We start from the raw sequence: 27,893 nt of genomic DNA on the forward strand, positions 1-27,893 counted from the left end.
GCCCGGCCCGGAAATCATTCTTAGTATTATTTTCTGGGTGGGGGAAATTTTCCAATTGGAAGCCACACGTTTAACTATTTAGCCCATTTAGAGTTGATTTTTGTGTTTATTCCAAACTAAAATTCTTAATTCTTTGCAAGCATAGATCCAGTTTTTCTAAAAGTGAGACATCAGAAAGACTAGAATATTCTAAATTGTCCACAAAGTTTCATTTAGGTGGTTTGTTTATTTAGTTTGTCAAATTTGACATAATCCCTTGTTGCATGACATCGAAGTGAAATAATAGTAGTCGGCCAAGTTTGGTGTGTCTTAAAAGTCTTATAATAAAAAAACACTTTAAAGTACAAATATAGATATGATGATCATATTGTGTTGCTATGTGCTATAATGTCTTTTTAATAAAGTTTTTTAATTTGGAAGGTTTTGTTTTTATTTAAATATTAAATATATACAAAGGATATTTCATGATTAATACTGGATAAAATACAACAATAAAATTAATACAGATGAATACACCCTTCCCACAAACACACACCCACACAGAAAAAACTGAAGATTTTAAACCAACTGTGTATCTGATCCTATCTCACTCTCTGTGTACTCATGAAGAAATAATTTTGCTAACTTTTATGCTCATTTTTCAATTGCTTTTAGATGTATTACACATAAATATGTAACTTTAAACAAAATGCTATTGAGCTTTATATGTCTTTGAATATTATTTAAATGGAATTATAACTATAAATAATAGGTAGCAAAAATTTTTTCATTCCTTGTTGTGAAACACTTAGGTTGATTCCATTTATTGCTGTAATAAACATTTCTGTTGTGAACTTTATTATTCAAGTACCTTTACGTTCATTTGTGTACTAGTTTGCTTCCTATGCATTATGTTTAGATTTTTAAAAAATTTTTAATTGCTTTTAATGGGTTTATAAAATTTACATTTTTTTCCAGCAATGTATGAGTTTCCATTATGGTAATCTTTACCAACCTCTGAACTAACCAGAACTTAAACATTTGTTTGACTAGAGCATGTAATTTATTGATTTTTTATTTTCATTTTCCGCATTGTTGATGTTTTCAGTATAGTTTCCAGGAGGTTGTTGGCTATTCAGATTTCCTCTTCCATTAAATGACTATTTAAAAATTTTGCCCACTTATTTTCTATGTCATTGGTTGGTTATTTAAAAGAGTTCTTTGTATATATTTTTATTAAAACCTTGAACACTGCTATATATATAAATATATATATATATATATATTTCTAGTTGGTAGCCTTTCTGTTTTCTGCATAGTAAATACTGATGGATTCTTAGTGAAACGTATCAATCTTTTATTTAAAACCTCGTGATTTTTTATTCCTAGGATTTCCTTTTTCATACTAATCATAAACACATAACCTGCAATGTTTCATCATTTTTTTTTGTTTTCATGAGTTTTTAACACATTTAGAATTGCTTTCTCTGTGTGAAATGAAATAGAGATAAAGTTATATTTTTACATGAATTAAAAGTAGCAGGGGCTGGGCGCCTTGGCTCATGCCTGTAATCCCAGCACTTTGGGAGGCTGAGGAGGATGGATCACAAGGTCAGGAGTTCAAGACCAGCCCGACCAATATGGTGAAACCCTGTCTCTACTAAAAATACAAAAATTAGCTGGGTCTGGTGGTGTGCACCTGTAATCCCAGCTACTCAGAAGGCTGAGGCAGGAAAATTGCTTGAACAGCCTGGGCAACAAAGCGAGACTCCGTTTCAAAAAAAAACCCACACAAGTTCCCCTGGGATTAATCAATAAATATTTCTTTCCAAGCCCTGTAACTCCTGTTGTTAAAGATTCGTGGTGCTTTTCAAAGTTTGAGGAATTATAGCCTTTTTGGCTTTGACTGCAGCAGAAAAGTAAATGTGAAGCTATGAAATCACTCAGCAAATTTATTGTTTTGACAATTAATATAATGTATTTTAAATGAGAAATAAAACCTGCCCATTAAATATTTTCGTTTGTGCCTGAAATATATTGAGTTTGCCACATTGATCCATTAAATTATGCTATATAGTTAGAATAAATTTAAAAAAAATTTTGTTTTATAGTATGGGATACAAGTTTTTTAAGAAAGTAAATTAATACAGAAGTACACGAGTGATTACTCAATATGACATTTGTATCTTAGTTCAGCATTTGAGCATAATTTTATACTCAAATAACTTATAAGTGGAAGACTAATCACACTCTAACTTACCTGATTTGTAATAATTTTGCTAGCTTCATATGTTAGAAAAATAATCACAATTTCTCTTTCTATTTTACATAACACAGATTAAATTTAAAATAATAACATTTTGTGTTTATTTTATGCTACAATTTTTGTCTGTGATAAATTAGATGATATCTCAACCACTTAGAGAAGTTCATGCTGACTTTTATATATATTTTTTTCAATATAAATTCTTGCCATGAATCAAAAGTACCTTCAAGAGAAAATGATTTGAACTAAACAACTCATATGATTTGGAAACACTTTTATTGTAAGCCTTTAATCTAAACTTCCTGACTCAAACAGAAAGAGATTTTTAACAGTCCACTCCATTATTATTTCTACTGGGTCCCTATCTTAAAATTGAGAATATGTATTCCCCAAAGTAAAATGTATACATATATATTTTTAGAAAGCACATATTTATCTTTAGAAAGCATTCTTCCTTGATACTTTTCTAGGGCTTCTTTTAGACTAAATGCAGGCAGTGATTTGTTTTTAATTTGGTGACAGTATATTTTAAACCGAGATCTGAAGTATTATAAAATACATTTTCTCTGTATTAAAATATCTTTGTTTTCTATGAGAGTTCTACTAAAACTATTAAGACAATTAGAATGGGTTATTGTTTCATAGTACATTTTTGCATTTAGGAAGGAAAGGAAACTAGAAGTGTTGACATTTGACTCTATTTTTGTTGTTGTGATTGTTGTCATTGTTGTTGTTGTTCAAGCCAGGGTCTTGCTCTTGCTCTGCTGCCCAGGGTGGAGTGCAGTGTTGAATCATCGCTCAACAGTCTCCACCTGCTGGGCTCAAGCCATCGTCCCACCTCAGCCCCCTGAACAGCTGTGACTACAGGCAGGTGCTCACTACTCAGCCTGGATAATTTTTTGTATTTTCTGTAGAGATGGGATTTTGCCATGTTGCCCAAGCTGGTCTCCGACTCCTGGGCTCAAGCGATTCACCTGCCTTGGCCTCACAAAGTGTTGGGAATACAGCTGTGTCCGGGAGACTTTTTTTTATTGTTTTTAAAATTATTTTTCTTGCAAAGTAGGTGATACCATTTGACCCAGCAATCCCATTACAGGGTATATACCCAAAGGATTTTAAATCATTCTACTGTGAAGACACATGTGCACATATGTTTATTGCAGTACTCTTAACAATAGCAAAGACTTGGAACCAACCCAAACGCCCATCAAGGATAGACTGGATTAAGAAAATATGGCACATATACACCATGGAATACTATGCAGCCATAAAAAAGGATGTGTTCATGTCCTTTCCAGGGACATGGATGAAGATGGAAACTATCATTCTCAGCAACCTAACACAGGAACAGAAAACCAAACACCACATGCTCTCGCTCATAAGTGGGAGCTGAACAATGAGAACCTGTGAACACGGGGAGGGATGACATCAGGAGAAATGCCTAATGTGGATGATGGGTTGACGGGTGCAGCCAACCACCATGGCACCTGTGTACCCATGTATCCCAGAACTTAAAGTATAATGACAATAATAATAAAAGATACTGCAAAAAGTACCAAAACGTGTGACAGTAGGGAAGGAAGTCTGAGTGGAATCTGCCTCTGATTCCAGGACATTTCACCTTGTATGAGTGGTGACGTTCTACTGATTGAGTCAGGGCCTTATTTCAACCTTTACACAGCAGGGGCTGCACACAAAGTAGCAGGGAAGAAGGAGCTGTCACCTTATCTGCTCTGTGCTGTTACCACATGCCCACTAAAAAGAAACCTTACACTTGTTTATTAAAATGTGCTTCTCTGTGTATGGAAGAAAAAGAAAAAAATTAAAATCTAACATGTATGTGCATATTGGTAGGGGCTTCACAGTAGTTACTCACTGCTTAGAAAGTGTCTCTCTTTAAACTTTCATCACTTTATTTCCTTTGAACATTTGCCTTCAATTAGAAAATTAATGATTTATAAAATTTTTGTTGGTACATAATAGGTGTATATATTTACCAGTTCCATGAGATGTTTTCATACAATATGAAATAGGCACATAATGGAGAATGAGGTGTCCATCCCCTCAATCTTTTATTCTTTGAAATACAAAAAAATCCAATTACATTCTTTAAATTTCTTTTACATATACCATTAAATTATTATGACTATAGGCACCTATTGTGCTTTCAAAAAGTAGGTCTTATTAGTGTTGACCCAGTAGTGGATTTGCTGGATAAAATGCTATCTCTGTTTTAAGTTCTTTGAGAAATCTCCACTCTGCTTCCCAAAGTGGCAAGACTAATTTTCCATGTGTGGTTTACTTCCACATCTGTACATGAAGAAACATTGATTCCAACAAAATGTAGTTTACACAAATAAGTAAAACTAAAATAGTGTAATCAGTTCAAAGTGTTTATCACAGCAACATTTTATAATAAGACAGCGTATTTTCCAAATACCATCATTGTCACCAAACTCCTGCAAGGCACAGACAACTTATCTGGACCCATCTTCTCCTCAGGCGCCCCACCCCAGAGCTTACTATATAGTAGGAGACATGCAAATAGGGTCCTCCCTCTGCTGATAAATCCAGCCCAGCCCTGACCCTGCAGCTCTGGGAGAGGAGCTCAGCCCTGGGATTCCCAGGAGTTTCCATTTGGTGACAAGCACTGAACACAGACCACCAACCATGGAGTTTGGGCTGAGCTGGGTTTTCCTTGTTGCTATTTTAAAAGGTAATTCATGGAGATCTAGGGATAATGAGTGTGAGGGGACATGAGTGAGAGAAACAGTGGATTTGTGTGGCGGTTTCTGACCTTGGTGTCTCTTTGTTTGCAGGTGTCAAGTGTGAGGCGCAGCTGATGGAATCTGGCGGAGGCTTGGCACAGCCTGGGGGGGTCCCTGAGACTCTCCTGCGCAGCCTCTGGATTCACCTTCAGTGACCACTACATGCAGTGGGTCCGCCAGGCTCCAGGGAAGGGGTTGGAGTGGGTTGGATTAATTAGAAACAAAGCTGATGGTGAGACAACAGACTACGCTGCATCTGTGAAAGGCAGAGTCACTATCTCCAGAGATGATTCGAAAAGCATCACCTATCTGCAAATGAGCAGCCTGAAAACCGAGGACACGGCCGTGTATTACTGTGCAAGGAACACAGTGAGGGGAGACCAGTGTGAGCCCAGACACAAACCTCCCTGCAGGGGTGCGCGGGGCCTCCAGGGGGCGCTCGGGACCCACTAAGGACAGGAAAGGTCCCAGGAGAAAGTGCTCGGGGAGGTTTCCTTTCTCCTCCGCTGGAAAAAAAAGTTAGGTTTGTATTTGCAGAACTCGGGAGCATTCTAGGCTGTGTTATTTTATTACTTGTATTTATTATAAATTTATTATTAAATTTTAGGAATTACTAAAATTCTGTATATATGTATCATTTAAGTATATACGTTCAAGAAATAAACATTCCTAATTATTTGCACTAATTCCTCTAGAGTTTTATTAACATTTGTTGACATCAGCAACTACATAGCTATAGGGACATAAATGTATACTCATAGACATAGGTATAGACCAGGTGTGGTGCTTCACACCGTTCACCACAAAGGAATTTTCAACTCTCCTGGAAGTCGGGTTCATTTTCAAATTAGTTATTTTTTTGATTTCAATATCTGAAGATTATCGTATCTGACTATTTCAGCATAAATTATGGGAACTTGAACTAACCAACTGAAAATAAATTCACAACTAACTAAACAAGATGCCAGAATGTGATTGGCTCTAGGCTTTGTTAATTCAGCAGATTATGTACCCAGGCTTTAAATTTACCCATATTCTAGTTTCCTTCATGGCACAGTCAACTCCCATTATTTAAGAAATCGTGACTGCATTCCCAAGTTTCATGCACAGTTATAAAAATAGACTGGGTGAGATGAGGAGTTGATTGTTTAAACTCCCCTCTGAAGAAGCAACATCAACTCAACAAACCACCTCTTTTCCCTCTTTGTCTAGAGCTACGTCACAGGCCACACGGACCTAAGTCCTTCATGGAGATAACAGGACTACATAAATTGGGCTGATCATTTTTATGCTATGAAATTAGTAGACAGCACTGCACTCCAGCCTGGGCAACAGAACAAGTCTTTGCCTGTAAAATAAAAAAGAAAGATATATTAAGAGACACTGACTTTGACATTTTGGATAATAATATTTGCACGACCCAAATTTAATCACACGCACATTGTTACCTACATCTTCACTGAAAAGTTCCTAGTCATGCTGATTTCCGTCAACACTCCATGTGTTCAAATCTGAACATCCAAGAGAATTTGGAGAATAAAATACACTGAGGGTAGTGATACAGGTGTATATTCAGCACCTCTTAACTCAGGAGGACTCAATGCACTCTAGCACACTGTTACCTTTCTGAATGGCTCACAATGACTCCAGCTCACACTCCATCCTCCTCAAACATCTGGTCCCTGTTTGCCCTATGTTCACTCTCTGCTCTTAGTCTATGCTCTGAAGTCTTTGCAGAGGTGAAAATGAGCTGTCAGATGGAATTTACTATTTCATTTAATGACCACTCTTCCCATAATGGTTGATTTCTTTTGGACTGTTCATTACTGTTGATTTTCAAAGAAACTTCACTTGAATGTTTATTCTTTTGCATTTTGTCTCTATAACAATGTTGGGAAGTTTTACCTCTAGCATTATAACATGATCTAGCCACCTGCCATATTTGCGGCAAACAATACCTACAAATTCAGAAGCTCTTTGGTTGTCTTTCTACCAAATATAATTCTTTCTGTTCTCTGTGTGAGCATATTGTAGCATCCCTGTACACACCCTCATAGATGTCTACAAGCCTGTGAATTATTCTCCATAAATAAAAATGTATCTCAATTTCCCTCAATGTTCATAATTCCGAGGGTGAGGAAGGTCTTTCTGGATCTGTTCAAACAAAAGGCCCAGAGATCCCCTGGGAGATAAGGAGTTCACGTGGCTCTGGATATTAGGTCTGTCTCTCTCCCTCTGTTGTCCCACAGGTCAGCTCACTTGTTAACCTCCTCAGGAGAGAGCCCAGGTTTATCCTGATTATACAACACTCCCAACTTCTGGTGATTCTCCTGCTACCCACATCCATGGAGACAGATTATTTATTATATAATTCACAAAACTAATGTCAAATGCCCAAGTTGCAATACCACACACCCTAGGGTATGTTCATGCAAATCAATGGAGGAGAAAGTCTTTCAGAGACAGATGGATCTGAATTGGTAAATATGTAGGTAAGGACTCTGGACTTGAGTGTAGTTTTCCAGCCATGTTTCACAGGTGTGACCCATCAGGGAAGGACCAGAGTTCCACGTGCTCTCAGAGGGGAGGGCTCACAGAGGTCCACTCTGGTTCCCAGGAAAGGTAATTGCACTAAACTTGGTGATGAGACTATCCTCCTGTGCTGACCTATTACACTTTTTGACTGAAATTGTCACTGCAATCCCGAATCTACATATTTTCACAGAGAAGTGTTTACAGGCCAGGCCACTTTCTCAGGGTCACACATTGAGAACGATGGAGACATGAGCCACCACCTTCTCCTGAGATCTCAGACAGAATCCCAAATTTCAAAAGGTCCCAGGAGAGCAGCTCTCAGATTTTTTTTCCCTTAAATGATGCACTCTCTGGGACAGATATTTTCCCACTACTCATGATGGATGTTCTGAATTGCAATAAAAATTGTATGGATTTAGATTTGTATGAACTCACTGTGATTAACATATTCAGCTGCTGCCCTAATGTTTTTGAATGGAGATTTGACAATTTAGATAACCTGGATGTTTGGTTGGTTTCATATAAATCTTCACGGGTAGAACAGCATTGAACCTATTCCAAAATCTGTCCTCGATCCATGATCACACTCATCTCCCAGACCAGCTCCTTCAGCACATCTCCCTGCCTGGAAGAAGAGGACTCTGGGTGTGGTGAGGGGAGCCCCAGGAGGAGAACTGAGTTCTCAGAGGGCACAGCCAGCATCCTCCTCTCAGGGTGAGCCCCAAAGCCTGGACCTCCCTCATCCCTTTTCACCTCTCCATACAAAGGCACCACCCACATGCAAATCCTCACTTAGGCACCACAGGAAACCACCACACATTTCCTTAAATTCAGGGCTCAGCTCACATGGGAAATGCTTTCTGAGAGTCACGGACATCCTGTGTAAGAACATGAAGCACCTGTGGTTCTTCCTCCTCCTGGTGGCAGCTCCCAGATGTGAGTGTCTCGGGGATGCAGATATGACGATATGGGAGGCTGTCTCTGATCCCAGGGCTCACTGTGGCTCTCTCTGTTCACAGGGGTCCTGTCCCAGGTGCAGCTGCAGGAGTCGGGCCCAGGACTGGTGAAGCCTTCGGAGACCCTGTCCCTCACCTGCGCTGTCTCTGGTGGCTCCATCAGCGGTTACTACTGGGGCTGGATCCGTCAACCCCCAGGGAAGGGGCTGGAGTGGATTGGGTATATCCATAGTGGTGGGAGCACCTACTACAACCCGTCCCTCAAGAGTCGAGTCACCATTTCAATAGACACGTCCAAGAACCAGTTCTCCCTGAAGCTGAGCTCTGTGACCGCCGCGGACACGGCCGTGTATTACTGTGCGAGCGACACAGTGAGGGGAGGCGAGTGTGAGCCCAGACACAAACCTCCCTGCAGGGAGGCGGAGGGGGCGGGCGCAGGTGCCGCTCAGGACCAGCAGGGGGCGCGCGGGGACCACAGAGCCCGAGGCCGGGTCAGGAGCAGGTGCAGGGAGGGCCGGGCTTCCTCTTCTGCTCAGTGCTCTCCCTCCTCCCCAGCACCTCAGCTGTCCTAAGGGCTCCTCTTTCTTTATTATCTGTGGTTCTGTTTCCTCACATCCTTGTGTCAGGGAAGAACGGAGGAAGACAAATTTTCCTCTTACGGTCGAAGTTTCACCAATTACTGTGAACTTTCCTACAAGTTCCTGCAGGGCCCATTTTACCTTCTTTATTAAAAAAATATATTCTAATGCTTCTCACCATCACTTGATTTGTGTCGTCAGTTGAACTGTGCTCTCTTTGAAATTCATATGCTGAAACCTTAAATCCAATGGATCTATGTTAGAATTTTAAGGATACAATTAAGGTTAAATGTGGTCATATGTGTGAGACCTTAATGCAATAGACCTATTGTCTTGATACGATGAGGAGGAGACTCCAGAGACCTCTCACTTTTCATGTACTCGCAGAGGAGAATCCATGTGGAGACGTAGTGCACTAGAAGGTTGCCCTGTGCAAGCCAGGAAGAAGCCACACCAAGAACCGACCCTGCCAGCACCTTGATCTTCCACATTCAGACAGCAGAATTGTAAGAAAATCAATATTTGTTGTTTAAGCCACCCACTCCTGTTGTCTTCTTATGAAGATCCAGACAGACTAATGCCACATAACTCTGTTAGCTCTATCTCCTTGAGGGAGGAGCAGCCCTGAGGCTGGGCACATCTCTCAGATTTCCACATAAAATTGGCAAATATACTAGTTCTCATATAAAAATGTGTCATGACCATATTGGCCATTTTTGGGCAAGATCTCTGAAACCAGCCCTGGTGTCTGTGCCACAAAAGTTGTCCTTTATCTTTCATTTGGACATAACAAATGGACAAAGAGTACCAGCTGGATGGACACTGACCACTGACCATCTTCTGCTGTCTCTTAAGCATGTGACAGGAAACCACACCAACATCGCCAGCATCACTGTTTTTCTTCAACTTCATTGAACGAACTATAGAAATGATCCCTGAAAGTATAGACTATTTCTTCAACTTTCTAAAATGGGACTGAATCTCTTCCTAAATGAGGAGCTACATGGGGTCTGAGATTTGTTTCCTTCTTCCCAGTCTTCCCCAAGTACCAGGGGCAGAATAGACTTTTAGTGAAATTTGGCTGTCACTGCCCCCAGCACCATATCATCACTTTCTAAAATCTGTATACTGCATCCATTCTTCTGTGGGCACCCCACATCAGGCTACCCAGGAATGGCCAGGAGCTGGCATCACCTTCTGGGCTGAGTCCATGCGTTGTACGCACATGTGATTTCAGTTACACAAACTCTACTGCAGGACCACACCTGTGTTCTGAGGAGCTCAAGCACTTGCTGCTCTCAATTGTTCGCTAATGGATCACACACCTGTTATTAATGAAGGGCCAGATGGCTCCATCAGCTGCAGAGCAGTGGAGTAAATGAGCCCATGGGTGGATCGGTCAGGCAGAAGTCAGACAATGGGATGGGTAGGCTGGACCCTTCTTTTGTCACTGAGGTTCCAATGGATTTTAATAGAATAAAACAATATTAACAACAAAGGGACAGAAAAGAATACTTGATCTTGAAAGTATTTAATGTTCAGGAACTTTATTTGGGGGGCTAGTGAAAGACACTTTTAAATGGAAAGCCCTAAAGCACATACAACAGCTGACAGAGTAGCCGCTGTTCACATGAGGGCTGAGGAGACAGATGATAGGGTCCGTTCGTCCAAGATGTTCCTGGGTGTGTAATGCTTGGACTCCTCATGCATATGAAAATAAGAGCCAGACTCAGGTAGAAACAAGGGCCATTCCCCATAGGAAAGGAAGAAAAAAACAGATGGGCATCTCTGGAGAGAGCTCATTAGATTTGGTGGTTTTAAGATGAAAATTTCTTCCAATGGTTTTATTGTTCTAAGCTAAATATAAATCTCTTCAATACACTGAGAATTAAAAGGAGAATGGAGCTAGAAATTGAGAGAGGAAACCAATCATGTGAGACCAGAAAGCAAATCCACAAAAAAACTGTCACATGACAGAGGCCAGAATGGAGCTGATGCTGCTACATCATTATTCTGCAGACCAAGATGACCATGTAGGGAAGGGTCTTGAACAAATGGGGACGTTCTCCAGCCTTCTGTATCAGCCTCCTTCTTAGGCATGAGTAGTAATCATGGTTCTCGGGGTGAGCTTCCAAATTTTCCTGTCCATACCTCTTCCCGCAGGGGTAGAATGTCTTTTCCCAGCCACAGTGGTTTCCCACCAGTGTCCTCAGCTTCTCCTCCATGGTACTTACCCTGCAGATTAAGGATTTCACATGGATGGAGTTTCCTGGGAATCCTCTATTTTCCTTTGTTTCTGTTGACTCCACCACAGCATATAGGACACAGGTTTTAGTGGATTTCCCCTGGAGATGGTGGAGGTGAATCCAGGTGTTCAACTGTCCTTACTGCTCTTCTCTTCCTGTCAACAGCACAGGGCAGCAGATAAGGAAGTTGACCGTGAATTTTTCAAATTCCTGGGAAAAGCCTGCAAGGACTAGTAGTTTCACACTCTAACACCATTAGCACATGCCTCCAGGAAAAAAAAAAATCACTAAATATTTCCAGGTAAGCCCATTCCTCTCTTAGTGCCATCCTGTGGCACCTGCCCTGAGTTCACTAACATGTTGGCCCCAGTCCTCGCTGCAGGCATCTGTCTCCTCAGATTTCAGTCTTCTTGTTTGCTCTGTGAAACCAACTTAGATATGGTACAGGTTTTTCTTCTTCCTTTATTCGCAGTTTTTCAGGTTTGTTGTTAATGAGAACAGAATAAGATCATGGTTTTCTCTTCATTCACATTCCCACACTGAGTAGCTGTTTCTATATGAAAGCCAGAAACTAAGAAAACAAATCAAATATCTGTATTCATTACACGTGAATGTTAAACAATTTGACATATGATTATGAACTAAAGTACAATGCAGCATTAGAATCAAGGCATCTCTCATTCACATAAAAGCATGGTTACATTCGCAAATAACTGCTGAGTGAAAGTAGCTGAAGAATTAAGAGAGCACTGCATAAGCTTCTATTTGTATAAACTTCAGAAGGTACAACTATTCTCAAGTAGCAAAGAAGATTTGAAATTGGTGAGAATTGGGTGTTGAAAGTAATGGGGTGGTGAGAAGAAATTATAGGGAAGTGACAGAAAGATTTAGGGGTCAACTTAATTGTACACAACTTAATTGAAGCCCTGATCAAAGGGTTGCACACACACATTAACATTTTCCAAATTGCGCAGTATATGTTTGAATTAATGATTTATTAATTGTACTTAAAGCAGTAGCAAAGGAAAAAATGAATAGGTTGAGGAGGAGCAAAAAATAGATGAATATGAACACTCAAAACGTCTCAGACTCTTGAAAATGCACATGCATGAACAGTGGTTCTCTCTAGATATTTTAGGAAAATAGCAGAACACAAAAAAAGAAAAGAGAGATGTCCTGGCAGGGGTGGAACCCTGCAGACCTCACTAGGCATGTCCCACACTGCCCTGGAGTTGTCTCAGGGGAGCAGTCTCCTCTAGTGGTCAGAGGCACGGGCAGAGATAATGGGGTGAACTCTATCCAGCTGTGTGACCTGGAACGCATTGTACAACCACTCTGTTCTGTATGTAATTTATCTTCCTTAAAATGTAACATTCACACTTGCATTAAATGTACTCTGTAAATATGTAAAAATGAAATAAGATGATGACTGCTAAATGATTATCAAGGCACAATCATATAATATAAAATGACGTTTTCCTGAGCGATAAGATTACTACCAATCTCCCCCAGGGCACTTTATCTGCTCTGAGTCCTGCCCCTCCTCACAATTCCCATCCCAGAGCTTTCTGTACAGTAGGAGACATGCAAATAGGTTTCTCCCTCTGCTGATGAAAACCAGCCCAGTCTGGACCCTGCAGCTCTGGGAGAGAAGCCCCAGCCCTGGGATTCTCAGGGGTTTCCATTTGGTGAACAGGACTAAAGCCAGAGGACTCACCATGGAGTTTGGGCTGAGCTGGGTTTTCACTGTCCTTGTTTTAAAAGGTGAACTAGAGAGATGAAATGTGAGTGAAAAAATTTGAGAGAAATAGTGGATATGTCCAGCAGTTTCTGACCAGGATGTCTATGTGTTTGTAGGTGTCCAGTGTGAGGAACAGCTGGTGGAGTCTGGAGAGGACCAAAGACAACCTCGGGGGTCCCTGAGACTCTCCTGTGCAGACTCTGGATGAACCTGCAGTAGCTACTGAATGAACTCCGTTTCCCAGGCTCCAGGGAAGGGGCTGGAGTGAGTAGTAGATATATAGTATGATGGTAATCAGATATGTTATGCACAATCTGTGAAGACCAGATTCACCGTCTCCAAAGAAAGTGCCAAAAGTCACTGTATTTGCAGATGAACAGTCTGAGAGCAGAGGGCATGGCCGTGTATTACTGTATGTGAGGCACGAGGTAAGAAGACGTCAGTGTGAACGCAGACACAGAATTTCCTGCAATGATATGGGAGGAGGCTGGGCTAAAGGGGGCACTCAGAACCCACAGAACACTAGGGCAGGTGCAGATGGTTGTCACGGGCTGCTTTCCTTCAGGGCCTGTGGCTTCCTCTGCATGCAACAGTTTCCCTGCGAGCCTCTCTACATTTATGATTCTGTGGCTACCCCTGAGGTTTCTGGATTGGAAAAGTTTATTATAAGAAGAGGAAACATTCTCATTTTATCACCAAGGCACATGTAAGTAATGGAGGCATAAAAATGCGCAGGAGCTGGGTGAGGCTCTAGACTCCGTCACCCAAGAATGCCAGTCTCTCAACTAGTGCTGGAGATGGGTAGGAATTTGATGGAGCTTCCCTAACTACCCTGTGGTCTAAGTTAAGTCCAGAGAGGCCACTGGTGCCTCCCAGAGCACAGTTGTCCATCAGGAATCTCTCTCCCATGTGTCCCAGCAGCAGCCACGCCTCAGTATCTCCTCTGTGCACAGCCATTGTCTGGGAGGAGCCCCCCGGATGGGTGTCTTTGGCACACACCAGGTGAGGGGTGTTAGAGTGCAGTGCAGCAGCTGGCTGCCTGGTCTATTGGGCTCCCTGATGCTGGAGGGACGGGAGGTGCATTTTCAGGGCCAGCGCCCCCCTTTTTATGGATTTTTATATAAAACCATGATTTTAAATCATTTTCTCAGGTGACATAGATAACTAAGAACATAATCTGCAAAGAAATCATAATTTTCAATGTTACCCCAAATGTATAGTTTCCTGATTCTGTGTAAGATCCAGACATATTATTGCCTTCCTCATGAGAAATTGTGCTAGTAAGTCTGAAATCAGTTTTTTCTCATATTCTTTGTTTTCTGCCCAAGTACAGAGATCTTGATTAAAGTAAGTTAGGTTCTTTGCACACACTAATGCTCACTTCCCGCAGAGAAAGAGCAGAGGCTGTCCTCACTCTGAGTCTGAGGGAGGAACTGTTCCTGTACAACTTAGAGCCTGAAGAGACCTCCAGGTGCAGCTTCAGAGAGCCAGGTATTTCTCCGTGTAAGTGACCTCCAATGCCTGTGATTGCTGCTCAGCTCTAACTGTGGGTTCAGAATTAGGACACCCTTTATATGATCACATCTGAATCCTAATCTTAAAATCACAATTATCATGGACAGAGAGAGTTCAATGCCCATTCTCCTGACATCAGTTTCTCTTTATTACAGGGTTCCAAGTATGGAGAAAATGTGACAATATATTTGTGTGAATCTAACATCACAATCCACTGCATTACTCTGGGAAACACAAAAATTGAACACAAGTAAGCTCTTCATTCTCATAAAAATGTGCATATTTGGGGAATTTCAACGTGTTATCCAGAACCTGTACATGCAACCAACTGTGTTTCTCATTGCAGTCTTGGCCTGGTGAAGCTCTCACAGACCCTCTCCATCACCTGCGCTGTCTCTGGATTCCCCATCATAAATAGTGCTTCCTGCTGGAGCTGGATCCATCAGCCCCCCGTGGGAGGTACTGGAGTGGATCAGGTGCATAGGTCGTGAAGGGAGCACGCATTACCCCCCTCTCCTCAAGAGTCCAGTCACCAACCCCAGATCCATATCCATAAATCAGTTCTTCCAACAGCTGAGCTACATAAGCAGCAAGCACATAGCCGTGCATTTTTAAGAACAGACCCAGTGAGGGAACCACGGTGCGAGCTCACACACAAACCTCCCTGTAGGGGTGCATAGGACAGCCAGGCTTGCTCAGGACCCCAGAGTCCCTCAGGAAACCAGGGGCCACTCAAGACCATTGTAGAGGCACTCAGGTCACCAGGGGCTCTCAGGAACCATCGAAGAAAAACAGGACACCAGAGGGTGCTCTGTACAGCAGGACCACTGTGGTCCTGGAGGAGTGAGCCTTAAGTCATCAGCAGTCATGCATCAAAAAATAGTGTGACAACTTATTCTACATAGCAAGAATAAAAGTAACGAATAAGAAAGAAGATAAGGGTTCAGTGTGGGTGGACAACACCCAGGTCTACAGAAATGAGATGACTTTAAAAATATAAGCAAAGAATAATGAGAAAAAGAAGGAGGGGATGGGGAATTAGACAGGGTCCTGGTTTAATGTCTTGGGTAGAAGTTGCTCACAATCAAGGACTATCAGCTTATTCTGCAGGTCTTAGGTCAGCCGTCTGCTTAAAAACATCAGAAATGCCAGAGGATCTATGAGGGTGCTCAGTTTAACATCTCCTATTTGAGTAGCTTTGCAGTTGTGTAAAATTCTTAATTGATTCTTTTTTGTTTGTTTTTAGGGACAGGCTCTCATTCTGTCGCACAAAGTATGGTTGTGTGATCACAGCTCACTGTAAATTTGAGCTCCTGACTCACATAACTTTTCCATCTTAGCTTCCTGAGTATCTCCAAGTAGATGGGCACACCACCTCTACCCTCCTTATTTTTTAAACATCTTTTCATAGAAATAGCATCTCTTTATGCTGCCCAGGCTGGCTGCGATTGCCGGGTCTCATGGGGGTTCCCTCACTTTGCTTCTGAAAGTGGTGTGATTGTAGAGATGATCCACTGCATCTGGCCTGCACTGAGTCTTTAGTTGTAAAATATGAACCCAATAATTAACTGCCTGAATGTTTTCTGAAGTGAATTAAAGTATCTGATAAGATTCCTTCTGATATGATTCAAGAGCAGTATTTTCTGCTGATGTTCCTTCTAATTCCCTTGCTGAAGATCACAGGGGTTTCTGGACAAAACGTAGTAAAAAGGCCACCTTAAACTCTTCATTATTAGAGTGCCTTTCACACAGGAATCACTTTCAGTATTTTGTAACACGTGCATGTTATAGAACAAACATGATCTCTAGGGGTAAAGTCTACAAACATATGGGCCTTTTAGCTGCCAAGTCATAGGGTAATAACTGATGCACCCTGAGGAGTGGACCATGGTTCCATAGTGCTAGTGGGAGAACCCTTGGCCAAGGAAGTTTTACATTTTATAAAAATTGATAATTTTTATGCAGGGATGCCATTTTTTAAACATTCCCAGAAGTTTGTGAGTGGGATTGACTGTCTTGCATGAACAATGACAATGCCCTCCTTGATTAGATAATATTGTAAACAGAGCTGAGCTAGAGTGTTTGCTGTATTGAATCACTGTATATTTTTTAGCTCCATGTTAGCTTTTTGTTTGCCTGCTCAGCCCGGAATAAGGGGCTAGATTTTCTTTTATACTTTGGATTAGAGAGGGGAGGGGGGATTCTAGCTGTAGCAATCTTACAGAAGTAAAACAGATAAAAAGTTAAAAAGACAAATGGTTACAGGAAAACAAACAATTCCAGGCGCAGGGGCTTTCAATTCATCACAAGGAGATAGGTGTGGGGGCTCTGAGGGACACAAACGCAGGGGCTTTATGGTGCTATCTCCCTAGCGAATTCCTGGGAACTGTGGATATTGCTTGCCACAGTACCTTATCAGTTAATGGGACTCTTTGATGTGCTGAGAGTCAGCTTACACAAGTTAACTCCTTGAGGAAGGGGGTGGGTAAGGAGTCCTTGATGTCTTGCAAATGAAGGAGCCAAATGGAGTCTGTCAGGTTTTCTCAGCTAAGGGAGAGTCTATTGATGTTAAAACAAGGTTAGGTATTACAACTATTTTATCAGAGACAAAGACAACTTTAACAATTTTCACTGCAGGCATGTCTGGGCAAGCCCCCTGTGCACAATGACCTTGGTGTGTTGGAGATTCTTGGGGACCCTCTCCTGTCTGCCTAGGAGAATACTCTGCCTCCTACCTCTATCATTTTCCTCTTTGAAGAAGTACATCTACCTGTCCTTAGAATAGAGCCAAAGACCAATCTTAACTGCTTCCAGCTGATGGGGGATGCTGTTTGGGGAAGATCTCTCTTGGAGGCCTATCTAACTGACCCCAGGAAAAGGGAGCCATTATCCCAGGCTTCGGTTGCATGACCATTTGGAATCTGATGGTTTGAAAATGAGAAGAGACAAATTGGGTTATTAGAAGACATGTATCAGAACCAAACAAGTTGGTAAAGAGTTTGAAAAACAATTCCAAGGCTGCTGACACTCCCAGATAACTGGTGACTGTAGCTATGCCTGCTGAAATGTGGGTGCATGGGGCTTGGCTTTTTTGATAGCTCCCTGGGATTTATTTTCCCAAAGAAACCGCCAGGTTAGGGGCACCCTATTTATTCCCATCACCTGGCATGATTTGAAGGCTAATTGCTTAGAATTAAAATATTGATCCAGATTTTTTATATTCCGCATCGCTTTTTGTTTCTTCTGGGCTGTAGCCAGAGATCATTGATTGCCGCTCGGGAATAAGGAGACTTACTCTGAAATGCAGGCAAATGCTTAAACAACTGAGGAGATTAGAGTTTGAAGACAAGTGTGTGATATGTTTTGAAATACAATGTTTCTCCTTCCAGTTTTGCTTTTTGTTAGAAGCAAACAATGATAAGACTGAGTTATTTGCAAAATAAACTTTAGTCTTAAACTTGGCCTGTTTATTTGCATGAAGTGCAGCAGGAATATTAATAATAATTCTGTAGAAAAATTCTTCAAGCACTAGCAGCTTCAAAGTCTAATACTAAGAGCATATGCATCCTCAAGCAACTCACTGAATATTTCCAAGCCAGTCTGTTCCCATCTTAGATACCATCCAGTGATATCTGCCCCAGGTACACTAATATATGGGTTCTGGTTCTCTCTGCAGCCTCCTCTCGCCTCAGATTTCAGGTTGTGTTTATTGTTTGCTTTCTCTCTGATTTCAACTTAGATATGTTGAAGATTTTTTATTTTAATTTGTAGTTGTTCAGGTTGGTTGTTAATGAGGTCAGAATAAGAGCATAGTTTACTCATTTTTACATTCCCGTGGTTAGTAGCTGCTTTTCTCTATCAAATCCATTAACTATGAGAAGAAATCACATTTGGTTACAGGTGAATAATTAAATAGTTTGGCATATATTTATGTACTAGAATCTAATGCAGCTTGAAATCAAGGCATGCCTCACTTATATAAAAACGTGGCTAAATTCTCAAGTAATTGTGCTTAGTGAAAGAAACCAAGGAATTAACAGTAAATTTTACATGACACTTTGTAGAAATTTTAGAAGTTGCCACTATTGTAAATTAACATGGAGAAGATTTCAGTTTTTCTGAGAATATGCTGTTAGGAGTAATGGGGATGTGAGTTGAATTTCAGAGAAATAAGAGAAAAATTTCAGGATTAATTTAATTATTCAAAACCTGGTTGACGTGCTGAGTAAATGGTTGCAAACATAGGTCAACATTTTTCAAATCATTCACTATAAATTTGAATTAATTATTTATTAATTGCACTTGAATAAAGCAATGACAAACTGATGAAATAATATTTGACTAAAATGGAGCAATAGATCAACATTAACACAAAGAATATGACTGACTTCTGAAAACATACACATGAAACGTGATTCACTCTACATATTTAGGTAGATTACAGAAAGTTGACATAACAGATGGGAAATCATGCAGACTTCACTAGGTATGGGCCACGCTGCCCTGGGGTTGTCTCAGGAGAGCAGCCTCCACTGGTGAACAGAGCACAGTCCCAGATAATAGGACTGACTTTTTTTTAGATGTGTAATCGTAAACATACTGCACAACTGCTGTGTTCGCTATGTAAATTATCTTCTATAAAATATAACATTGAAACCTGCATTAAATATATACTGTAAATATGTAAGAATAAGATTATGAGAGGTAAATGTTAATCAAGGCACAATCACATAATATAAAATTATATGTTCCTGAATGATATAATTATTCCAGTCTCCCCCAGGACACTTCATCTGCACTGAGCCCTGCCCTCTCCTCAGATGTCCCACCCCAGAGCTTGCTATATAGCGGGGGACATGCAAATAGGGCCCTCCCTCTGCTGATGAAAGCCAGCCCAGCCCTGACCCTGTAGCTCTGGGAGAGGAGCCCCAGCCCTGGAAGTCCGTGGTGTTCCAGGCAGTGATCAGCACAGAACACAGAAAACTCACCATGAAGTTTGGGCTGAGCTGGGTTTTCCTTGTTGCTGTTTTAAGAGGTGATTCATGGAGAAATAGAGAGATTGACTGGGAGGGGACATGAGTGAGAGAAACAGTGGATATGTGTGGCAGTTTCTGACCTTGGTGTCTCTCTGTTTGCAGGTGTCCAGTGTGAGGTGCAGCTGGTGGAGTCTGGAGGAGGCTTGGTTCAGCCTGGGGGGTCCCTGAGACTCTCCTGTGCAGCCTCTGGATTCACCTTCAGTAGCTATGGCATGGACTGGGTCCGCCAGGCTCCAGGGAAGGGGCTGGAGTGGGTGGCAGTTATATGGTATGATGGAAGTCAGAAATACTACGCAGACTCCGTGAAGGACCGATTCACCATCTCCAGAGACAATTCCAAGAACACGCTATATCTTCAAATGAACAACCTGAGATTGGAGGACACGGCTGTGTATTACTGTGCGAAAGACACAGTGAGGGGAAGTCAGTGTGAGCCCAGACACAAACCTCCCTGAGCCCAGACACAAACCTCCCTGCAGGGACGCTGGCGGGAAATCAGCGGCAGGGGGCGCTCAGGAGCCACTGATCAGAGTCAACCCAGAGGCCGGTGCACACGGAGGCTGATTTCCTGTCAGGATGTGGGACTTCATCTTCGACAGTTCCCCAGGGAACCTCTTAAGTTTAGAAATCTGTGCCTAACAATGTCTTCGCTATGCATTTGAAAGAAATTATTTTAATATGGGGACCTGTTCTCACCGGCACAAAATGCAGATTGACGCTTACAGGGACGAAAATTCTTCAGCCACGGTCACCAGGATCAGAGCAGTGAGTAAGCTCAGGGCTTCCTGGTGAGTCTTCTCCAGTGAGACCCAGGACAGGGACCTTAGTGAGGTTCCCTGACTAGAACAGTCTCTATGGATCCTGGTCACAGACAATAGAGAGGCTGGGCCAGGGTCAGTGTCATGCAGAACCTCACAGGTTTCACGTCTGGCCTTTCTCCTGACACTAAGGTAGGCAAATCAGCATCTGCGCTGATCTGGTGCTTCTTTTGTCCCTAATCCATTTACTTTCTTTTGTAGTCGTTGTTCTCATTTTTCCATTTGCTTTTCCTGCTTTCTGGAAAAGGAAGATATTTTCCTTGTGGTCACAATTCCAGGCCTCAAGCCCTTTCCCTGGTGCTCAGGTGGGTCTCAGGCTGTGGCTGCTGCAGTCACACAGGAGAGGCTGGTGGGACTTTCTTCACTCCTTGTCACTTAGGACCCTCCACTGTGTTGCATGGAGACTCATCTGGAAATGCAAGTTGCCAGTGGGGACTGAAGGGGACAAGCTTGTTTGGTTAATGTGGGATGTGGATGTGTTTCTAATCCTGTTCTGAAAAACCTTCACACAGCAACGTTCTTCACTAGTGGTGTGAGGAAGAGGATGTGAAAGTTGTCAGAATCAAAATGGAGCCACTTGTGTTATAATCTTTACAGGTGAAGCTGGAGAAGGTCATGAATAGAGAGTTCTCATGCACGTATCCCTGATAACAAGAACGGATATTGTGGGGATATCTGCCCTGCCAGTCCCTGTCCATCTTTAAACTGATTCCACCCTTGTTATTCTTCTATCCCAGGATAATTGTCTCAAAACAGCTCGTGCAAGCCTTCTCGATTTTCTTTTAAAACACTTGTCTTCATTTGCCTGCTTAAATATGCCCATGCATAGTCCCATTGCAATGCTCATTTTCAAATAAATATTTGGTTTTGGAGAATCTCTTTCTGTCTGATATTTAGGTGTGACAAGCTGCAGATGTACACACCAGTTTCCTGTGAGATGTCGGGGAAGTCAATTTTGGGGGATGGCTGGAAACATCCAATATCCTCAGGGCCGGCCAGCAGTAAGTGCAGGCTGGAAGGCTCAGAAACAGCTGAAGCTGCTTAATCACCGTGGAGTTTGACCTTCTCCAGCTCTGCTCTGATGGAATCAGGGCCAAGCAGGTTAGCAATGATAATCTACCTAACACAGAGTCAACTGATTACGGTTTTAATAACCTCTGTTAAAAAATTCACAACACCACCTGGATTAGTGTTTGATCAAATAACTACAAAGCATTGTCCAGCCAAGTACACCATAAGACGGACCGTTACCCACGGAAGAAAGCACTTAATATGAGTTCTAGGTTCTTACATTGTTAAAGGTGTAGAACGGATTATTTTTAAATGAGGCGATTTTTATTTTTGCTATTGAGTTGTAAAAGTTTCTTTTATATTTGAACATTTAAACTTTTTCAGATATATGGCATATTATCCAATTCTATAAGTTGTAATTATTTTGTTGCTTTGCAGAATCTTTTTTGAAATCTATTCTCCCACTTGTTCAATCCTGCTTTTTTTGTAGGGGCTTTGAATGTAAAATCCTGAAAAAGATTGCTAATTTTTAAAGGTTGGGACTTTTACAATTACAGGTATTACATTTAAATATTTAAAGCATTTAGAGTGAATTTTTGTGTTTATTCTAACCTAAAATTCTTAATTCTTTTCATGTGAAAACCAGTTTTCATAATACCCTCTTTCGAAGACACTATAATTTAGTCATTTTATGTTGATAGTTCTCATGCTGAAAATCAGTTTGTCATCAATATGTGGGTTTATATCGAATCTCTCTTATGTGGGTTTATATCGAATCTCTCTATATGCATTTATGCCAATACCTTTCGATGTTTGTAAATAAATGTTGAGGCCTGGAAGTGAAATGCTCAAGCTTTATTCTCACCTTGTTACAGATATTAGACCAAAACGTTTTAACCTTTTACTATTAAGCATAATAACAGCTGTGACTTTTCTTAGTGGCTTTAATTATGTACAAGTTGTTTTCTTGTCTTCCTACTTTGTTCAGAGTTTTTATATGAAACCTCGATTTTTTCAGTTTTTTTTTCTGTGTCTGATGAAATGTTACTGAGATATTTTTTCTTTAGTTTTTTAATGTGGTGTACCAAATTGATTGATTTGAGGATGTTGAATCAACTGTGCATCTCAAGAATAAATTTGAGTTGTTCATGGTGTATGGTCTTTTAAAAGACTTTAGAATTTAGTTTACTATCATTGGGGATTAAGTTATGTCTACTAATGATATTGGTCTGTAGTTTTCTTTTATCATGATGCCTTTGTCTATTACTGGTAAAACTATAACGGTAGCCTCCTAGAAAGAGTTTAGAAGATATACTGTGGAGAAAAAACAGTGGAGAAATGGTGATAGTTTTTTCTTCAGTTTTCTCTTGGGAAGACTTTTATGTTGTTTAAAAGATATTTAGAATGACTTAACCTTGCTTATGGGCTTACATTATATTCCTTTCTTTCATTCTTTTTGAAGAATTGCTTACCTTTCCTATTTAATTTCAGGTTTATTTTTATATTTGTGCAATATATTTTGAGGTGAAACTTGGTGGATTTTTTTTCTAATAAGTTAGAAAAAATAAATCATTTAATTGACTATTTTATTCAGGTTGATTTGTTGAATATTTGCAAAAGGCCAGTTCTTTAAGCTATGACACGTAGCAAATCCCAAATGGCAGTACCTCATTGCTTACTTAGCTTTTGAACTTATATTTTTCAGAGGAAAAATCACTACTGTAAATTGTAAATAGCCAACACATAATTGTATTGTATGCAAATCTGTGACTGTTTGCAGTGTTATCTCCGAGAAACAGATAAATAAAGTTTCTTTAGATATATAAAAAAAACAGTTTGCAAGGTTGACCCCTCACAATTTTTGAAGGAGTTAGAGAAGGGCTGGCATTACTTTTTAAATGTTAAGGCTCACTTTATGATGTAACATACAACATATCACAGAGAATGTTCAATGTGTGCCTGAGAAGGATGTGAATTATGTGGCTCTTGGTTGGAAGATTCTATACATGTCTTTCAGGTAAAATTGTTCAATAGTGTTGTTCAAGTTCAGAGGCACGTTAAGAATTTTCTTTCTGGATTTGCTATACATTATGGTCATGAGGTATTAAGGTCTTCTCTTTTTTTTTTATTGTTTTCTATTTCTCTATATCTCTTACAGTTTCCTTAATGCAGTTATATTTGTAGTTGTACACATGTGTAAAAACTAAAATCATAGTTGCTAAATGAGTTTTATGGCACAGTCAATTTATAAGTAATATTTTTCCAAATGCTACCATTGCCACTAAACAATGGCAGTCTGCCATCTGCTCTGGGCACTGCTTTCTTGTCAGGCGTCCCACACCGGAGCTTACTATAGAGGAGGACACATGAAAACAGGACTCTCCCTCTCCTGGTGAAAACAATTCCTGACCTGCAGCTCTGGGAGAAGAGCCGCAGCCCTGGGATTCTCAGGGGTTTCCAGCTGGTAATCAGGACTGAACACAGAGGACTCTATGGGGATTGAGCTAAGCTGAATTTTTCTTGTTGCTATTTTAAAAGGTGACTCATAGAGAAATAGAGTGAGTGAGAGCGAGTGGATATGAGTGAGAGAAACAGTGGATATGTTTGGCAGTTTCTGACCAGGATGTGTGCGTATTTTCAGGTTTTCAGTGTGAGATGCAGCTGATGCAGTCCCTGGAGGACCTGAGACAACCTGGGAAGTTCCTGAGTCTCTCTAGATTTGCCTTCAGTAGCTACTGAATGAGCTCGGTTCACAAGACTCCAGGGAAGGGGCTGGAGGGAGTAACAGATATAAAATATGATGGAAGTCAGATATACCATGTAGACTCTGTGAAGGGCAGATCCTCGATCTCCAAAGACAATGCTAAGAACTCGCTGTATCGGCAAATGAACAGTCTGAGAGCTGAGGACATGGCCCTCTATGGCTGTACATAAGGTCCCAAGTGAGAAAACATCAGTGTGAGTCCAGACACAAAATTTCCTGCAAAAAGAAGAAAGGAGTGTGGGCTGAAGGGGACACTCAGCACTCACAAAACGGGTGCAGCCCCAGGGCAGGTGCAGATGGAGGGAGGGCAAGGGCTGCTTTCCTTCAGGGTCTGTGGTTTCCTCTGCTTCTAACATTTCCCCTCTCAGCCCCTGTATATTTATTCTTTGTGCCCACCGTGAGTCCCTGGATTAGAAAACTAATTTAACAGAGGAAATATTCTTACATGTCCCAAAAACAGATGTAAATATTGGAGGCAGAAAAATGTACAGGCAGCCTGGTGAGGCTGTAGACACTGTCACCCCCCAATGCCAGACTCACAACTAGTGCTGGAGGATGGTAGGAGTTTGATGGAGCGTCCGTAACGACCCTGCGGTCCAAGATAAATCCAGCAAGGCCATTGGTGCCTCCCTGAGCACAGTTGTCCATCAGGGATCTCCCACGTGTCCCAGCAGCAGCCATGCCTTAGTGCCTCCACCAAGCGCCATCACTTTCTTGGAGGAGCTCCCAGGATGGGTGACTTTGGCACACACCAGGTGATGGGTGTTAGAGTGCAGTCCAGCAGCTGGCGGCCTGGGCTATTGGGCTCCCTGATGTTGGAGGGATTGGAGGTGCATTCTCAGGGCCAGTACACTGCAGATTTTTATACAAAAAACATGATTTTACTTCGTTTTCTCAGATAACATAGATAATTAATAACACAGTCTGCAAACAATTGTAATTTTCAACTTTACCCCAAATTCATTATTTCTTAATTCTGTGCAGGATCCAGACATGACATTGCCCTTCTCATGAGAAATTGTTCGATCTAAACTGAAACCAGTTGTTTCTCATATGCTTTGCTTTCTCTCCATGTGCAGAGATCTTGATTAGAGTAACTTTGATATTTTCCACACACTCACCCTCACCTTCCCCACATAAAGACCAGAAATTGTCCTTACTCTGAGTCTAAGGGAGGAGCTGCTCCTGTAAAACTCGGGGCCTGCAGAGACCCCCAGGTGCAGCTTCACTGAGTCAGGTGTTTCACTCCTTGTGATTGCTGCTCACATCTAATTGTGGGCTAAGAATTAGGACACTCTAGGTTATCACAGGTCAGTCCTATTCTAAAAATCATTGTCACACATAGTGATAATAATTCAACGTTCATTTTTCTAACAAGTTTGTCTTTTTTATTTGGTTGCAAGTTTGAGAAAAGAAATATGTGATAATTTTTTTGAATTTAACCTCAAAATCTACTGAATTGTCCTAGGAGACTCACAAATTGGACAAAAGTGAGCTCTTTATTCTAACAAAAATATGTGTATTTGGGAATTTCACCGTGTTGTCCAGAACCTGTTAACATCACCACCTATGTTTCTCAGAGCACTTTTGGCTTGAGACATCCTTGCAGACCCTCTCCCTCACCTGCACTCTCTGGATTCCCCATCATAACCAGTGCTTCCTGCTAGAATTATATCTGCTTGCCCCTAGAAGATGGGCAGGAGTGGATCAGGTGCATGGGTTGTGAAGGGAGCACAAATTACAACCCACTTCTCAAGAGTCCATATCCATATCCAAGAAAAAAATTTTCTTACAACTGAGCTCTGTGTTTAGTGAATACATAACTATGCATTGTTAAGCAAAAGAAACAATGAGGGGACTGCATTGTGAGCATAGACACAAACCTCCCTGCAGAGGTGCATACGACCAGCAGGGGGCACTCGGGGAAACTCGGGGTCTTAGGATGACTGTTGCGACTGAAGATGAGCAGGATCAAGGCTCAACATCAGGGCGGGTGAAACAGGGCAGAAAAGGGGCTGTAGATGTGGGTTGTTTTCACCATCATATTTCACCACCAGACCCCTCCACTACATCTTTTCTAATCTGTCTGAGTGTTTATATGATTAGAAAATGGCATTTATGTAAACACTAATATATACCCATACGGGGGTGCATCAAGTTGTCCTCTCCATCTTATGTGGACCTTGTCCATCAAGCACTAAGTCCCTGTAGTTACTACAGTGCCTCATACATTATGGTCCAAACATGTAAGGTTTCTTTTTTTCTTGGTCTTTCCTCCATTTTCTCTCTCTTTCACACAAAAACACAAGAACTGACACACACACACAGAGCTCCCCAACTTTAATTATCTGATGTATTGAAGCAAATTGATTAATGTGCAACTTTTCCACTTTGACTCCCATTAATGTTGTGGTAAAAATAAGAACCATGCGTTTCTCAGCTGGGCACTTCTCTAAGCTAAGTAGCAGCTTTATTTATTATAACCAGAGGCCAAAAGTGATCCAAGTGTTAGTCAGCAGCTTAACTGATAAACAAATTGTGCAAAATTCATTTACTGGAATAATACCCACTGTTACAATCAAGTACTGTGGGAATCACTCAACACCATGCTTAAAATAACAAGTACCTGAATAAGTAAAATAAGGGAAACAAATACAAGTTCATACATATAGTTCCAGTTCTATAATTTCTATAAACTAAAAATGAATTTAAAGTTGCATAAAAAGATCCATAGTTGACTGTGGATGTGGTACAAGAAGAGAAGGTGTAGAAAGGAGAAACTGCAGGAGAACAAAAGGAAATTTCTAGAGTAATTGATTTTTTCTGTGTTAATAAAAGGGAGTATTATGTCAATATTTGTAAAATTGTACAATTTATGTAAAGATTATTTGCTAATTTCACCTCATTAAAATATTGCAAATTTTAAAATGTATAATTTGGTAGAAAAGGTGCTAGAGATGAATAAAATACATAAAAACTCAGAGACTCCTGAATATTCACATGAATGAACCCTGGACTTCGCTATACTTTTAGGGAAACACTAGAATGAAAAAACATAATGACAGGATTTCAGTACATGAAAGGAGATTCTCAAACCCCAGGAGGCATGTCCAACTGTGTCCTGGAGTTAACTCAGGGAGCAGGCACGTCCTTGGGAAGGAGCCATGACACCAAGCTCCCAGCATCTGTTGTAGATGACACCATGCAAATGCCAAGAGATCTCAACTAAAATTTAACGTGGATGTTGAGTCCGATTATGCAACACACTCACACCAAGTGAATATGGAAAGGTTAATTACCTACATCCTTGAGGTGTCTGCTGAGAGCAGGGCAGGCCTCTCATGAAGCTCCCAAATGGCTTGGTAGAGCAGGGAAGGAGACTGGCTCAGGGCTTTTATCATGGTTTGGTGGTGGGCTGGGGAGAGCATCCTACTTGCAGGAAGGGTTTTGTGGGGTTTCAAGGTCCAAATGGCATCAAATGAGGGAGCTCCTGTGATTTCTAACTAGATTTACCTTGTGTGCTTAAAAAAAAGCAAATGATGGAGGAAAGAGATTTGAATTTGTCAGCAGTCAGGCACAAAAATAAGAGTCTGATGACGTACTCCAGCAAGTATAAAAATGATGAGTAAGAAAAGAGACAAGAGTCCAATATGGGTGAACAAACAGGTCTGCAGAAAATG

The 27,893-nt window shown here is 41.1% G+C and overlaps 1 protein-coding gene and 1 gene segment (V, D, J or C); both read left to right on the top strand.

The window, feature by feature from the left end:
• The window catches only part of LOC105525086 (putative V-set and immunoglobulin domain-containing-like protein IGHV4OR15-8), a 38,432-nt gene extending 29,188 nt beyond the window's left edge, over positions 1–9,244 (top strand). The window contains exons 1-2 of one of the 2 annotated variants that reach the window (XM_011960619.1): positions 8,346–8,484; positions 8,568–9,244. In XM_011960619.1, the coding sequence (XP_011816009.1) occupies positions 8,439–8,484; positions 8,568–9,076 (555 nt within the window). In that variant the 5' untranslated portion in view covers positions 8,346–8,438 and the 3' untranslated portion in view covers positions 9,077–9,244. Of the gene's footprint in view, positions 1–8,345; positions 8,485–8,567 lie in introns of those variants that run through there. The other variant, XM_011960618.1, reaches the window with a different exon arrangement.
• The window catches only part of LOC105525084, a 31,777-nt gene extending 3,937 nt beyond the window's left edge, over positions 1–27,840 (top strand). The window contains 2 exon segments of the V gene segment in view: positions 19,723–20,043; positions 27,825–27,840. Coding sequence covers positions 19,723–20,043; positions 27,825–27,829 — 326 coding nt within the window.
• Positions 27,841–27,893: the final 53 nt, after the last annotated feature.

The sequence above is a fragment of the Colobus angolensis genome, unplaced genomic scaffold, assembly GCF_000951035.1.
Source record: "Colobus angolensis palliatus isolate OR3802 unplaced genomic scaffold, Cang.pa_1.0 Scaffold519, whole genome shotgun sequence".
NCBI lineage: Eukaryota > Metazoa > Chordata > Mammalia > Primates > Cercopithecidae > Colobus > Colobus angolensis.